Source organism: Capra hircus, chromosome 27 (assembly GCF_001704415.2).
Source record: "Capra hircus breed San Clemente chromosome 27, ASM170441v1, whole genome shotgun sequence".
In the NCBI taxonomy this organism is placed as follows: Eukaryota; Metazoa; Chordata; class Mammalia; order Artiodactyla; family Bovidae; genus Capra; species Capra hircus.
The window spans coordinates 41,367,971-41,384,122 of record NC_030834.1 but is presented as its reverse complement, the minus strand read 5'-3'; the positions used below and the strand labels follow the sequence as shown (position 1 = coordinate 41,384,122).

General features: G+C 41.8%; 1 protein-coding gene across 1 annotated transcript in view; it reads right to left on the bottom strand.

Annotated features, from left to right (window-relative positions):
- The window catches only part of CSMD1 (CUB and Sushi multiple domains 1), a 2,085,346-nt gene that overhangs the window by 1,050,838 nt on the left and 1,018,356 nt on the right, over window positions 1-16,152 (bottom strand). The window contains 1 exon segment of the mRNA XM_018042044.1: window positions 13,408-13,615. Coding sequence (XP_017897533.1) covers window positions 13,408-13,615 — 208 coding nt within the window.

Here is a 16,152-nt window from a genome sequence, read left to right as displayed (position 1 = left end):
AAACCTTCACCTGTATATTAAGCCATTCATGAAAACAGGCTTATGGAGCTACCTGCCCAAACCTTGGACCAGAAAACTGCCCACCAGTCCCGCAATAGCCCTTGTTAATGGCGAGGCCGTTTTTATTTCTGACTTTGCTTTTCTTCCATGGACTCCTTTTATCACAATGTTCTCAGACAGCGGTCCTCCTCAGGTCATGCTGCTGACTCTGAGAGATGTGTTTTCATCACAAGTTCATGATGATGGGATTGCTGCCACAGATTCTTCCCTTAGGGAACCTTTGAGTCATCTCTCGGGATACTCGACTGTAGCTCGGGAGTGCAGAGCAGTCACAGAAAATTGTGGCCCAAAGAATATCAAGCTGCACTTGTAAAACATGATCTATACAGTGAAACGATACTCAAAACCAGTGGCAAAGTTCACATCAAATGTCAGATTGGTGTTCTTACTAAAATTTCACACTTGTTCCCAATGTACTGAGCTAAATTCCAATCCACTGCCAAAGGCTACAGATCGGTAGCTGTTTTCCAATTTGGAATGTTTAATTTCAACAGTTAGTGCCTTTGGTTTTAAGATGATAAAGCTAGATAGAGACACACTAATATATGTTTCTAGAATGGAATACAACATTAAGTAATGACTTTTTTTTTGAATCCTAACACTCTTAAATATAAGATTATGATTTTTCAACTAGGTACATCAAAGAAAAAAATACTATCGTCAAGTATAATATTTTAACTTTTTTTTAGTTAAAGAAAGAAAAAAAATATAACTAGAGCTTGATTTGAACAGATTGCCAATTTTCTCTTCCAAAAAATCAATGTGTTTTCTTGGTTCTGAGCTCAGCGTCTATATCACGGGCACTCACATATGCAAATATTCGTGTACGTGTGTCAGAGCACACAAACCAGGAGGAAGGGAGGAAATGAGAGAGAAAGCTTGAACTGATGTTTGCAAAGTCAATACCTGATTTCAGGCTTTGATCCAATTCATGGTAACTCTACGAAGCTATGCAAACTATGAACTAGAATCTGGTGGTAATGGGAGAAAAGTAGATGATCCAGATACAGAAATGATTTTTCCTGCAGACATATCTGTTTCCAGTCATTAGGATTACATTACACATTAAAAAAAAAAAAAAACAGAAATTAAATATAGGGCTTCCCTGGTGGCTCAGGCAGTAAAGAATCCACCTGCAAGATCTGGGCTTGATCCCTGGGTTGAGAAGATCCCCTGGAGAAGGGAATGGCTACCCCCTCCAGTATTCTGGCCTAAAGAATTCCATGGACTGAGTAGTCCAGGGGTTGCAAAGAGTTGGACACAACTGAGCAACTTTCATTTTCTTTCTTTCAAATACAGGCATACCTTCTTACCTGGCCTAACATGTACACACACACACACACACACACACACACACACACACACACACACACACACACACTTTTGAATGGGGTCAACTGCTTAAAAGTTGCCCAATGTAAAGCTACAGAAAATGTACGCATAATTTACTCGCTCGCTCTTCTTCTGAATACCGGCAGTCTGCCTGTATGGAGTGGTGGCCTCCTTCTAGTACATGAAACCTTCACAAAACTGATTTGTGGACACAAGAAAACTCTGCGGGGGATGTCAGGAATCTCACTCCAGCTTCTGGCAACTACTTCCTCCATGCTGAGCTTCACCCCATGCCTGTCTCCATGCTGAGGTTCACCTCTAAGTCTATCTCCATGCTGAGTTCACCCCTGCACCTGACTCATGCTGAGGTTCACCCCTGCCTGTCCTCCATGGTGAGGTACACCCCTACATTTGTCTCCATGCTGAGGTTCACCCCTGCATCTGTCTCAACACTGAGGTTCACCACTGTGTCAACCTCCATGCTGAAGTTCACTCCCTTGCATCTGTCTCTATCCCCCAAATAAGTTTTTCTTATCCAATTCATTGTGCTTTCTTCCTCTGGACATCTCAAATCCAGTCTGGATGAGCTGCATGCTTTTCACTTCTTTTCACCAACCCTAGCCTCAAGTTTCCCTTCTTATATGCTCTTTCTTGAATGTCTGACTCCTTTCCTAGTCTGCCTACAGGAGCCACTCTACTATCCAGGGTCACATAGCTGGGAGCTATGGTTGAAATGAGAGGGTCCCTCAGCTAATTCTGGACCAACTGCCTTAGAAGATCTTTGCTGGTGTTCTGTGATGGCAACAGGAAAGGGCAAGTAGGGAAGGTCCCCGAAATTGCCCCTGGTCTAGCTGAGAGCATCAGAGTTTCTCCATAAGGCATCCCCCCTGTTTCTAGAAGTTGCACTCCCTGAAACTCTTCTAGAGCACTGATCAAAATAGAGATCCTTGAACACAGCCAGAAACCCCCAAACTTTCCAACCATGAGTCCTGGACATTTGAAATGTTGTGTTCCTTCATTGTTCTGTGTGAGTTTCTGCTGTACAGCCAAGGGCATACACACACAGAAAGTTGCTTCAGTCATGTCTGACTCTTTCACACTTTATGGACCATAGCCCTTCAGGCTCCAGGGTCCTCTGTCCATGGGATTCTCCAGGCAAGTACTGGAATGGGTTGCCGTGTCCTCTTCCAGGGAGTCTTCTCATTCCAGGGATCAAACCTGTGTTTCTAATATCTCCTGCATTGGCAGATGGGTTCTTTACCACTAGTGCCACCTGGGAAGTTGATACATACATTCTGGGAAAGAATGAAAGCAGGAGGAGAAGGGGAAAACAGAGGATGAGATGGTTGGATGGCATCACCAACTCAATGGACATGAGTTTGAGTAAACTCCAGAAGATGGTGAAGGACAGGAAAGTCTGGCATGTTGCAGTCCATGGGGTCACAAAGAGTGGGACACAACTTAGCGACTGAACAACAGCAACGATATATATATATATAATCCATTCATTCATATATAAATACATATATTTTAAACATTTTGCACATCCCATGTTCAAAATGTCCCCACACATTTTCTGTCCACACACATTCTGCTCTCAGGGTCATTGAAACACTCTTTAATGGCCTCACGAGGTAATTGTTTCTCTTTCCTCAAACTCTGACTGCTCTCTTCACCTCCACAGCTGATATCTCATGTTTCATACACAGCCTGGCAATCATGATGGATACGGCTTATTCAGAGTCTCTGTACCATGGACAGCGACAGAGTTATGACCTATATTTTAATCTTTGCTCTGCAAGCTAAGTATCATTAACCTCATTTTACAGTTGGAAAACGAAAACTCTTGGAGTCTGAACAGCTAATCCAAATCACCCAGCTACACAGAAGAAAAAAACACATTTTAATCCATCATCACTCTCACTCCAAGGCCAACTCTCTCTCTCTCATCATCTGAACTGATGACCAAGGACTTGCTGACACAGCAGAACAGGAGGCTTTGCAGACAGAGAAAAGGGGTTGAGGGCAAGGCTAGAGGAAACAGCAAGTGAGGATCCAGTCACTTTCAGTCTAAGGCGCAAAATGGAACGCAAACCTTGCCTGGAATCAGATCAGGCCGGTCTCTGATGTGCCAGAAAGCAGAGCTTTCTCCTGACCCACGGCCCCAGGTGTTAGTCTACATCCCACCAAAGACATGCAATTCACGGTCAAATATTCTTGGTGAATCGCTACATCCCGTAGCTGATGTTAACTAAGATATTAAAAGGTTGAGAATCTTTGGCAAATGAAACGAACTCTTTAACCCAATGTTCTCTAAAGAGTTCAGAATGATTCATTTTAAATTGCTGTTGTTGTTCCATCTCTAAGTCATTCTCACTGTTTGTGACGCCATGGACTGCAGCACCACAGGCCTCCCTGTCCTTCACCATCTCCAGGAGTTGGACCAAGTTTATTTTCAATGCACACCTATCAAGAGACTGGAAACATGCTAATACTGCTCAAAATGCTTGCCAGCCACTGAAATACTGTGTATCTTTCTCTTCTGACCACCCCCACCCCTCAACTCCTAGCAGTCAGCACTACAGCCAAGCTGATTCAGCTAATTAAGTTGGAATCTCCACGGAGTGGGTGGGGGCTATGTACTGATGATATGAAGCCCAAACTGGAAACTCAGGGATGAGTTCAGTCTTTCCAGGTTGGCCCCATTTTCTGCCAACAACCCTTTATAAAGTTACAAGACACTTTTCAACAAAGACCAGAGAGCTTATATTATCATACTCTGCAACAGAACTACTAAAAATTTTCCACTTTTCAAGAAAACTTGAAATTATTATTTATAATACTTTTCCAAATCTACTGAGGAATACCTGACAAAATTGTATAAGTTTAACATGCGTAACATGATGATTTGATATAGATATACATTAGGAAATACAGCATTTACCAAAACCAAAGTAATTTATATATCCAGTCATGTTACATAGCTTTTGCGTGTGTGTGTGTGGTGAGAACTTTTAAGATCTATTCTCCTAGCAATAAAAATCAGTATGGAGGCTCCTCCAAAACTTAAAAATAACATTAGGATAGGATCCAGCAATCCCAATTCTTGGTATAAGACCAAAAGAAATGAAATCAGTATCTCAAAGAAATATCTGCAGTCTTGTGCTTGTGAAAACATTATTCACAACAACCAAGTTATGGAACCAAGCTAAGTGTCCATCTATGGATAAATGGGTAAAGAAAATGTCACACACACACACACACACACACACACACACACACAGAGGAATACTATTCAGCCATAAAAGAAGAAAATCCTACCATGTGTGACAACATGGATGAGCCTGGAGGTCGTTAGACAAAGTGAAATAAGTCAGAGAAAGACAAATGCTCCACACCACTTACAAATAGAATCTAAATTAAAAAACAAAATTATAGAACTCATGTACTACAACACTAGAATGACAGTTGCCTGGGGCTGGATGTTGGGGGAAATGGGGAGATTTGGTCAAAGGGTCCAAATTTCCACTTCTCAGATGGGCAAGTTCTGAGGATTCAATGTTTCGTATTGTGACTATGGTCAATAACCCTGTACTGTAATCTTGAAATTTAATCTGCTGTTATTGCAGTTATTCATTGTCCATTGTCTTTCCCCCCAGATGCTCAAGAGCCTCACTTCTGGGTCTGGTCCACAGAACAGGGGCGCCCACATCACCAGGGGACTTGCTGGAAACAGAGAACCTCAGTGCCTTTCTCAGATCTCTCGAGCTGTAACCCTAAAGGAAAAAGATCCCAGGTGATTCCTGCACACAATGCACTTGAGAAGCATGGGACTAGCATCCGTCACAATTGTGGGTACATGTTATGTGCTTCAGAGTTTGCCGAATATATGCATATATACTTTGGTACAAATTCTATGGTTCTTGCATTATATTTTTCCTAAGTGTCTACTTTTAATAGTAAAATGACCTGGGCATATATAGCATTTGGATTTTCAAAAAAAAAAAATGAATGGTGTATCAAAGACAAGACACAGGTTTGAAAGGTTCAGCACAGAAGAAACAAAGCGTTTATAATTTTTTAAAAAAGGGAAGGTTATTTTCTAAAAATGCCCTTTAAAATTAAATATACGTTAAAAACAAGAAGTGTAGGGTTTTCAGAACAACATTTTATTTTGAAAAGATGAGAACTCTGGAATCTCTATGGCACTGTTTCTTAAAGCAATAAACACACCGCCAGTTATAGAAATCACTGTATGTTGCAGGCCGTTGGCCAAGGGCTTTGCAAACCACCCCTCATTTGCTCCATTTCACAAGCCTCCGCTGTCTTATCAGGGCCATTTCCATCTCACAGACACCAGCCTGGGACTTACAGCAGCCCGCTGTGCATCCTCAAGCTTGCAAGTTGCAGAGCTGAGGCCATATCCCTAAACTGAGAAAGTAGGCTTCTCTTAGCTACTATCCCAAGCTGCCTGCTATGGCAAGAGGATGGAGAAACTAGAGGAAACAGGCCCTGCTGCCCCACAGGCAGTGGGCTCCACTCTGAGGACACACAGAGACCGGCCTTCTGTCCTACGAAAGGACCCTGTAATGAGGGGCAAGGCGCCAATCCGTGCAGGATGCAGCTTCCTTATCTAACCACAAAGGAATCGCCTTAGGAGGTTCCCTAAGTTCCAGATATTCTAAAGCTCATAATTCACAGAAATAAAAACCTCCTGGTTTTTTAAAGAAAGATGGACTCTAATTGCCATGAAATTAAAAGACACTTGCTCCTTGGAAGAAAAGTTATGACCAACCTAGACAGCATATTAAAAAGCAGAGATGTTACTTTGCCAACAAAGGTCCATCTAGTCAAGGCTATGGTTTTTCCAGTAGTCATGTATGGATGCGAGATTTGGACTACAAAGGAAGCTGAGCACCGAAGAATTGATGCTTTTGAACTGTGGTGCTGGAGCAGCCTCTTGAGAGTCCCTTGGACTGCAGGGAGATCCAACCAGTCCATCCTAAAGCAAATCAGTCCTGGATATTCATTGGGAGGACTGATGCTGAAGCTGAAACTCCAATACTTTGGTCACCTGATGCAAAGAACTGACTCATTGGAAAAGACCCTGATGCTGGGAAAGATTGAGGGCAGGAGGAGAAGGGGATGGTTGGATGGCATCAGCGACTCAAAGGACATGAGTTTGAGTAAACTCTGGGAGCTGGTGATGGACAGGGAGGCCTGGTGTGCTGCAGTCCATGGGGTTGCAAAGAGTCCGACATGACTGAGCGACTGAACAGAACTGAACGGAGTTGTCTAAAGGGTTTCAAATCAGAATGACTTCAGTGCTTGGGCTTATTAAAGTCCAGTGATGGGAAACGTTCACTGTTCCAGCCACTGCTCACAGACAGGACTCTCCAAGCTTGCATGCCATGTGCCCACAGGATGGAACGTGAGCAATAAAGTGGCACATTCTTCAGAGATGCCTTAGATTGCACAAAATTACCTTATCCTGCTAACCAGTGCTCCATGAAAATTAGATGTTCAGAGTTGGAGAGAAACTTTAAACGAAGACATCAAAATGTACAGTTGGAAAACCATGACATACAAATTTGGCTGATTTGGGGAATAAAAGAAAGCTTACAACTATTACCTGAGAATGGATAAAATAGAATTTGCACAACAGACTCTTAAAAGGAAGTATGTTTTTAAAAAGGAAATTTATTTTAAAGTGTTAATTTAATTGTAATTTTGCTTCCTGGACAAAAGACCACATACAAAGAGAGGGGTGAACTGCAAAAAACAAAACAAAAACAAAAAAACAACAACAACAAAAAAAATGACAACAACCAACTAAACAAATAAAAACCAACAACAAAAATCAGGCAATTTGTGTTTTGTGAAATGAATTTATATTCCTAAAGGGGAAAATTTTCCCATTGCCTGTAACACAAATAATTTATCCATACCAGGTAAGATTTATCACCTTATCTTACGGAAAAAGAAGACTTTAAAAGGAGGGTTCTTGTGTCGTCATCAGAGAAAATGGGGCCAGACCTGGCTTTGGAGTGCCTCAGGCTCCCTGTGGCATCCAGTGAGGTCAGACAAGACAACAGTCACTCTAGGACAATTCTGGAGTATAACATGCTTTTTTTTAATAATAATAAAAAATAATTATTCCTATTTACTTCTATTATCTTGACTTAAAGACCATATAGGAATACATCTTGACATATTTAAATAAGTGAAGAATTATGGTCTGGGACTGTCTCTCTTTCAGCTCCTGCTCTTCCACTTGGAATGTGTGAGGCTGTGAGGCAAGACATTTAACCTTCTCTGAGTTCACTGTCTCACCCATGAAATCGGGAAAAGAGTATCTCTAAGTCGTGGTGACTGCTTACACACTTGCCTGGTACTTAGCAATACCTGGTGAATATTATTATTCAGTGTAAGTTGTTTTTAGAATAACGTGTTATTCAAAGAAATTCTTAGAGAAATGTATTTTGAGTACAAGAGGGACTTAGGAAGAGGGTTATACTGACGTCATGTTATTTATGGCCTCAGGCCTTTGGAGAGCATGCAGAGGTTTCAGAAAAGTAGATGTTCATAGACTGATACATACATACACACACATACAAGATATCTGTTTATATTTTGCTTGCTTCACAGAAAATTCTTCAATGCAACATTACAATAAGTCTGTGTAATATAATTATTATATTTAAATTTAAAATGGAAAACATTAAAAAAAGCAATTATACCAGTCGGTAGTCATGGAACGATGCTCTGTGGTCACTTTCTCCTTCTACCTGAAAAATGCCATCTTTTCTCCCAAAACAATGTGACCAGGCTGAACCACTAACATGATGGAGGTCAAGGTTACGGAAACAGAAAGACTAGAAACAGTCACAACTTGGAGGCCATGAACGACACAGAATTCAATGCCACACAGACCCCTAAACTGAGTTCTGGGGCAGAAAAAGGTCCATCAGTGAGTTAGCGTCAGTGTTAACTTCTTGGTTTCCACAACAATGCTACAGATGTATAAGATGTGACTGTTAGGGTAACTTGGGCTGGGTGATAAACCAACGGTCTGAGCTGGTTTTGCAAATTCTCCACAAAATGACGTTAAAATGAGCAGTTAACAAACAAAATGAGGATGGAGAGGTTGGGGCTTCCTTTCTGTACAGGCGGCAGGTAAGCTGAGGGACTGCTTTTGGGTGTTGACGGCTCTGTGCATGCCTCTATAATTCATCCTCATTAGAAATTAAATAGACACCAAGTCAATTATCAATTAAGTGACAAGCTGGATAAACACTGCAGGTGTTAATTGACCCTTCAAGGGTTCTTTGAAGTTCACTCAGCGTTGCCAGTTCCTTTGAAGTTCTGTTTTGGCTTCAGCAAATCACTGATCAGATTGATTTAATGGTGAAGTTTTGCCTGTTAATGGGAACAGAATAAAGTGTAGTTACAAGACTACTTTTTGTCCTCTAACATGTAATCTCACACAGTCCCAACAGGCAAAGGGGTAGGGTCATGTTGCTTAGTGAATAACTAAACTTAAGCCTTAAAAAAAAATTATATGTAACAGATTTTCTATTGATATAAGAAGCCAGGGTAATCTGAGGGGGCTGAGAAGCATTCTTGAGTTTGTGATCAGTGTGGTTTTCCAGGGAGGACAATGGTGTAAAGTTCTACGCCCTCCTGGTGGTACTCCTCCCCAGGTTCTACCAACTACATGTCACTTACGTCTTTTAATGTCTGTTCAGCTCAGCAGCCTGGGCATTCCACATGGAGGCTGGCTCCTGGACAAACACGCAAGAGACACAAACATCCTCTAAGGTGAAGACCAGGGTGCATTTAATAGGGCAAACTGAGGGTGTTTGCCGGGGAGGAAAAAGGCCAGGCTGGTGGGCAGGGTGGGCTATGCTCTGAAAAGCCTTGATCTGTTAAGGCTTCAGTTGGGTTTTATTCCAAATTTCATAGCTCAGTCACTGAAGGTTTTTGAGGAAACTAATGCATTTAAGTAAGTCTGGGGGCACATCTTAAACACATTCGTGTGTTCTTGTTTTCCTTCCTTCTCTACCCCTAGACACACCCACCCCCTCTCGAAACAGGGTAGATAATCATGCCCAGATATGAGTGCATATTTTAAATATATCAAGCACTCTCTTCCTGGTCTTTTGTCAAGACTTTCTGATGTTCCAAATTCTTTTCACCACCGTGTCTTAATTTAGAAACCTTAGTAGCTTAATGCTGAAAAAAATCAATCTTTTTTTTTTTTCTCTTGATATTTCCAGAATTGGGAGTTAGATTGGATCACTTTAGAAAGTAAGAAGACATGATTAGCCTCACTGCTAGCCAGGTTTCTGACTGCCGGAAAAATCGTAATTACTAGACCACTCTGCAAAGACAATTAGGACTGATGGCTCCCCCTTTAAAGAAGGTATTGAAGGTATAAGACACTGATCTTAGCATCTAAACTCAGCATCTAACTAGTTCAAAATGAATCGAGCCTCATCTGATGGACGCAGAGTGCCTTAGGCTAAAGCAAATACCGTCCCCCTCTCCGCCCTCCCCGCCGCCTGACGCACCATGATTAACATATGGACAATTTTGGAACTTTACATCATCCACCACTTTTAGACTGCCTCTGCTGTAGCCATGGCAACCCTTACATAAAACATAGCTGAGTTGGTAACTTCACTCCAAATGAATTGAAAATAAGGCTAATCCTATTATTGTTCTTAACAATTTTTCAGGTAGCTTCTTCTCAGAGTGCCCTTGCTTGTATAGTCTCTCTTTTAAAAAGAGATTATTGGAAAATTATATGTGTGTGGGCACTCTTTCTGCACGCACAGCCATTAGCATGGTCCTGCTGTCATTGCCGTGTAACCTTGTGCCCGAGATGAAGTACACCCACCCACATGGCCACTTGGTATTTTTCTTGCAGTCTGGGGATGGGTAAATCTTTTAAATATACCAATTTAGAACCTGACACATGGTAGAGGCTGTCACTTGAAAATTACAGTTAAATAATAGTCTTTTGAAGATAAGTTCCATTATGCGTTGGTATAAATCTGGAAAGGTAACCCAGTGGCTCCGCTTTGTATTGTAAATGTGCCCACGTATGTTTCAGTAGTGATTTCAGAAAACCATGTTTTCCTTCTCTGCCTCCCCTGAAGACCATTCTCTTGTAAAGTAGTCCTATGGCCATATCGAGATAGTCCTCTTTGTAATTGTGATAAACACTCAATGTCACCCTGAGAAGCTCTGCTGTCTCTGACTCGACTGATGCACATATGTGCTCAGAGGCTTCTCCAGTAGCCCATCTCCCTTATGGTGGTGGCCTGCTCAAGGCTTTAGGATCCAAACCCCAGTGTCAGTCCTGAAACAGAGGAAAGGGAACCTCCCCAGCAGGCCATTAGGCTCAGACGTGGACAGTTCCACTGAGGGGACAGTCTTAGAGTGAAAAAAAAAATGTGGTTTGGGTTCAGAGGCCTTCAGACACAGCCTCGCCCCTCACCTGCTCCCTCAGCTTTGCCATCTCCCATCCTTTGTGCCTCCTGGACTCTTCATCAGAAACGGGCAAGGATCTCAATGAGTGCACCGGGCTTTGTGCACACCAACAGGACAGTGCAAGTCATCTCAAGAAGGTAGTTATCAGCACAGCTCCATACATGTCTGACGAGGACTATCAGGAGAGAGGAACCACGATGAACCAACAGGAAACCCAGTTCATTAGACCAGAAGGCACACAGGGCACAAGTCCCATCCAGGGTGTTTTCAACAACTGCTCGAGTCCTACCCACTCCTGCTAGATTGCTGTTGAATGTGGTGTCCTGGCAAACACCACGAGAAAGAGTTCAGAGAGCTGGAAACCATTTCAGTCTGAATCCAAGCACCAGGAAGACAAGGGGCGATTCCTCCAACATTCCCTATGCAGATTCCCAACTGTGAGCTGTCGTTTTCAGGCACCCACATGGCCGTAGCCCCACCTGGCATTTCCGACAGATCACAATTTTAGCACATTCAAGAGTCCATCCACACACTTTTCTAAGTTTGATATTGAAAGACAAGGGGACCCGAGTCTGGGAAAGGACTGGCGGAGATAAAACAGTGAGAAGGAGAGGATGCGAGAGAAATCAGCAGGGATGAGAAAAGAAGAAATGGGAAAACCACGTCAAGTAAGATCAGTCAGTCCTGCAGGCTGCCTACTGCAGACAAGAGACCAAGGGGTCTGCCTGCTCAGGGTGCTCACGCTGTGTGGAGGGCCACGAGGCCTTCTGCAGGACTCTGCGCCACTGTGCTCGTGTCTCTGCTCAGCATCCCTGTTTCTCTTCCAGACCTGGACGTGGACATTCTCTCTGTAGAGTCTTCTTTCTTGCATAAACAAAGGTTGTTTGGCAAAAGCCAACCTTGACCACGGATGCCATTAATACAACCATCGTCCAACACACCCCACTTTTTCCTCTCCCTCCTCCCAACCTGATACCACATCCAGGAAATGCCTGAGATCTCTGGAATCTCTCAGACATAAGGCCTTAACAAGGAATGACTGAATTTCTAAGAATGTGTCACTATATATTTTTGCATTGCAATGGTTTTCTGAAAACTAAAACAAGGTGATTTTAGATCCAGGAGAGTGCTGCATCACTGAATCTCTTACACTGATGGACAGAGAAAAGCACTCAGTAGATGTTGAATGAATTAATTTAAAACAGTACAGCTCATTTAGTACAGCCTCTTTTTAGATAAGCAGCTAAATGACTTGTTCAAGGTCACAGCGATGATTTGCAACAGAACTTGGAGCAGAAACCAGGACACTCAACTTTCAGCTTTGTATCAGGTTCCATGAGCTCTGATGTTACAAGAAGCTACACAGATAATAACATAATCAATCTCTGGGTCTTAAAACTTAAATGGTATAACATGAAATAAGCAAAAGGGTAACCCTGCTCAATCTAAAAGTATTGCTCAGATGAATGAAATGGAAAACAAATATCACAGAGGCAATGGTTATTTTTCTCTTAATTGAAGTAACATTTAACATAAGGAAAATAAAATTAATGAAAGGAAATAACTGTCTATAAATACAAATTCTCTGTGTTGAATGTTGAGTCTTGGAAAATAAAGTAAAACACAGTGTTAATAATTGGTTTAAAAACAGGTGGTCTAACTCATGACATTTGTCAGGTTTGATATTTTTATCCTTCAGTCTCTGTACTGAAATGCAAACTTAAACCCCTAGAGATGCTCAAAATCACTCATTTCATCCCCTCCACCAATGCATCAAGAGCCAGTGTTTCCTCTATTCCAACTTATTTTGAACTTACAGTGGCGTTTCCTTGTTGTTAAAGACCTGAGACAGGTAGCAGTTGCAATTCTTAAAATGCTAAGAAATTAAAACATTAATTAAAACCAAAAAACCCAGTTCAACTCATATCAAATGACTTAATTTGATGCACACTTTACGTCTTTAAACATCTATTTTTCAGTTGTATTATCGACACAGCAAAGTCTGCTCGTGCAAGAAACACCATAAACCAGAGGCTATAGTGGATTTGATTGGGTTTTCTCCTGTCACCACCAGCACACACGCCAAGGAACTGATCAGATAACCAGTATTATGTATGCATCAGAGGAGCATTTACGGTTCCCTTGTGACCTGCAAGGTTGGTCACATGGTCTCCAGGAAGGAAAAGATGTAGGTAATCACACATTTGCAGCACAGGCAACAGATGACTGGTACCCTGACATTCTAAATCACCACCATCTAAAAATATCTGCTGACACTGAATCAGCTCCAGACCAAATCCAAAACTAGCTCAGCTCACCTAGCTGCCTTGTCTGTGTAGCTTCATATAAGCCCAAACTGAGGCAAATTCCAGTGTCCAAGACCAGACAACTTCTCTAGCTCTCAGACCAACACAGAAACATCCCAGAAGCTCTGACAAATCATTCACACTATAGGTTACATTTTAGCAGCCAGAAGAACAAGGCAAGAAAGAAGGATGTCTCTTGTCCAGCACTCACCATATGGACGGTGCTTCTGTCCCGCTGATCTCTAAGAAGTCGTATCCTTCTTCGAGCTGGAAATCAGTGAAGACCAGTGCGATGGTGTCCCCCGGCTCTGCAAGGATGGTCCACGTGCAGTCAGCGTTGTTCTCATACTCGGAAGGGAAGTGGGGGCTGGAGATGCTGCTGCTCGTCCCCCGCAAGGTTCCCCCGCAGGCCCCCTCAGCTGCAAGGGGCAGAAGAGAGAAAGCACGTTTAGAAGTGGCTTCAGACACAAGTACCTCCATCAAGCGCCACTCTTCAGGGGTGGCAAATATTTTCTGAATCCAAAATCATGACACACAGTTGGAAAGAGGGTTTCTTTCTTCTGATTTGTTAGTTTAGTTCTATGGAAAGACGTAAGAGTATACCAATTATATTGCCTTGTGAACTAAACTACCACTAAAGAAAGAAGTGAAATTATGTCTTTTCTAAGATCTATGATGCGCAGTTATTATACACCTGACATTCATTCACAGGCGGCTCAACTGTGTTCTCAAAGGAAGAAAGAAACAAGTTGGCAACATTTGGAGTCTTAAAAGTACGTAGCCATCTTTGCTTCATTTTCTGTGAGCTGGCTGTGAAAACACAGTGATCTTAAAAGAAGTATCCACCCTAATCTTTACATCAGGCAGAGTTTGGAATGTGCACTTGGCTTTGAATTTCAGATAAGTCCTTGAATAAGATGAAAACAGAGATGCACCAATATCATAAAAAGATTCTGAGTAGGAAACGGCTACATGAAAACTTAAAATGGATAATCAAGGAAAAGTGACAAGGAAAAGATCAGTAAGGTAAAATATAATACACTAAGGATACAAATTAGCATTGGAATAAATACTCTTTTGAAGAGAAATGGATTTTGTAATTTTTTTCCACATAGTGAAAAAAATAGATGTTATTCAATTTATATAATCATCTAATACAAAATGTTACGTATATAGTAAACTGCATATATAGGGAAGACAAATATTTGTAAGACAACATTTTTTATGACACTGTAAATACTGTTCCCTCTCTTTCTTCCTGTATTTTTCCTTCATTTCTCCCATCCACCCTCCCTCCCTTCTTTCCTATCACATAATCCTAGCAAAGAGTACACACTTGGCTGTCTGTGTCTGAAGACTCTATATCCATTTTGTTGTTCAGTCACTCAGTCATGTCTGACTTTTTGTGACCCCATAGACTGTAGCATGCCAGGCTTCCCTGTCCGTCAGCATCTCCCAGAGTTTGCTCAAACTCATGTCTATTGAGTTGATGATGCCATCCAACCATTTCATCCTCTGTAGCCTCTTTCTCCTCCTGCCCTCAAACTTTCTCAGCATCATGCTCTTTCCCAATGAGTCTGCTCTTGCATCCATAGATTCTACCAACAGCAGATGGAAAACATACAAAAAATATTTCTAGAAAGTTCCAAACAGTAAAACAAGTTTGCTGCATGCTGACAATTATTTATATAGCATTTTCATTGTATTAGGTATTATAAATATTCTAGAAATAATTTAAAGTATATGAGAGGATGTGTGTGGAGTTTACTTACATATATTAATTACTATGACATTTTAAATAAGGGGCTTGAGTATCCAAGAAAAGTTTCAGACTTCTAGAAAAGAATCTACTTCAGGTTTATGGACTACGCCAAAGCCTTTGACTGTGTGGATCACAATAAACTGTGGAAAAAGAGATGGGAATACCAGACCACCTGACCTGCCTCTTGAGAAACCTGCATGCAGGTCAGGAACCAACAGTTAAAACTGGACATGAAACAACTGACTGGTTCCAAATAGGAAAAGGAGTACGTCAAGGCTGTATATTGTCACCCTGCTTATTCAACTTATATGCAAAGTATATTATGAGAAACTTTGGGCCGGAAGAAGCACAAGCTGGAATCAAGATTGCTGGGAGAATATCAATAACCTCAGATATGCAGATGACACCACCCTTATGGCAGAAAGTAAAGAAGAACTAAAGAGCCTCTTGATGAAAGTGAAAGAGGAGAGTGAAAAAGTTGGCTTAAAGCTCAGCATTCAGAAAACTAAGATCATGGCATCCAGTCCCATCACTTCATGGTAAATAGATGGGGAAACAGTGGAAACAGTGGCTGACTATTTGGGGGGGGGGTTCCAAAATCACTGCAGATGGTGATTGCAGCCATGAAATTAAAATATGCTTATTCCTTGGAAGGAAAGTTATGACCAACCTAGACAGCATATTCAAAAGCAGAGACATTACTTTGCCAACAAAGGTCCATCTAGTCAAAGATATGGTTTTTCCAGTAGTTGTGTATGGATGTGAGAGTTGGATTATAAAGAAAGCTGAGTGCCAAAGAATTGATGCTTTTGAACTGTGGTATTGGAGAAGACTCCTGAGAGTCCCTTGGACTGCAAGGAGATCCAACCAGTCCATCCTAAAGGAAATCAGTCCTGAATATTCACTGGAAGGACTGATGCTGAAGCTGAAACTCCAGTACTTTGGCCACCTCATGCGAAGAGCTGACTCATTTGAAAAGACCCTGATGCTGGGAAAGATTGAAGGTGTGAGGAGAAGGGAACAACAGAGGATGAGATGGCTGATCACATCACCGACTCAATGGACATGAGTTTGAGTGAACTCCATGCATTGGTGATGGACAGGGAGGCCTGGCGTGCCACAGTCCATGGGGTCCTAGAGTCAGATGCAACTGAGTGACTGAACTGAACTGAACTGAGTATCCAAAGATTTTGT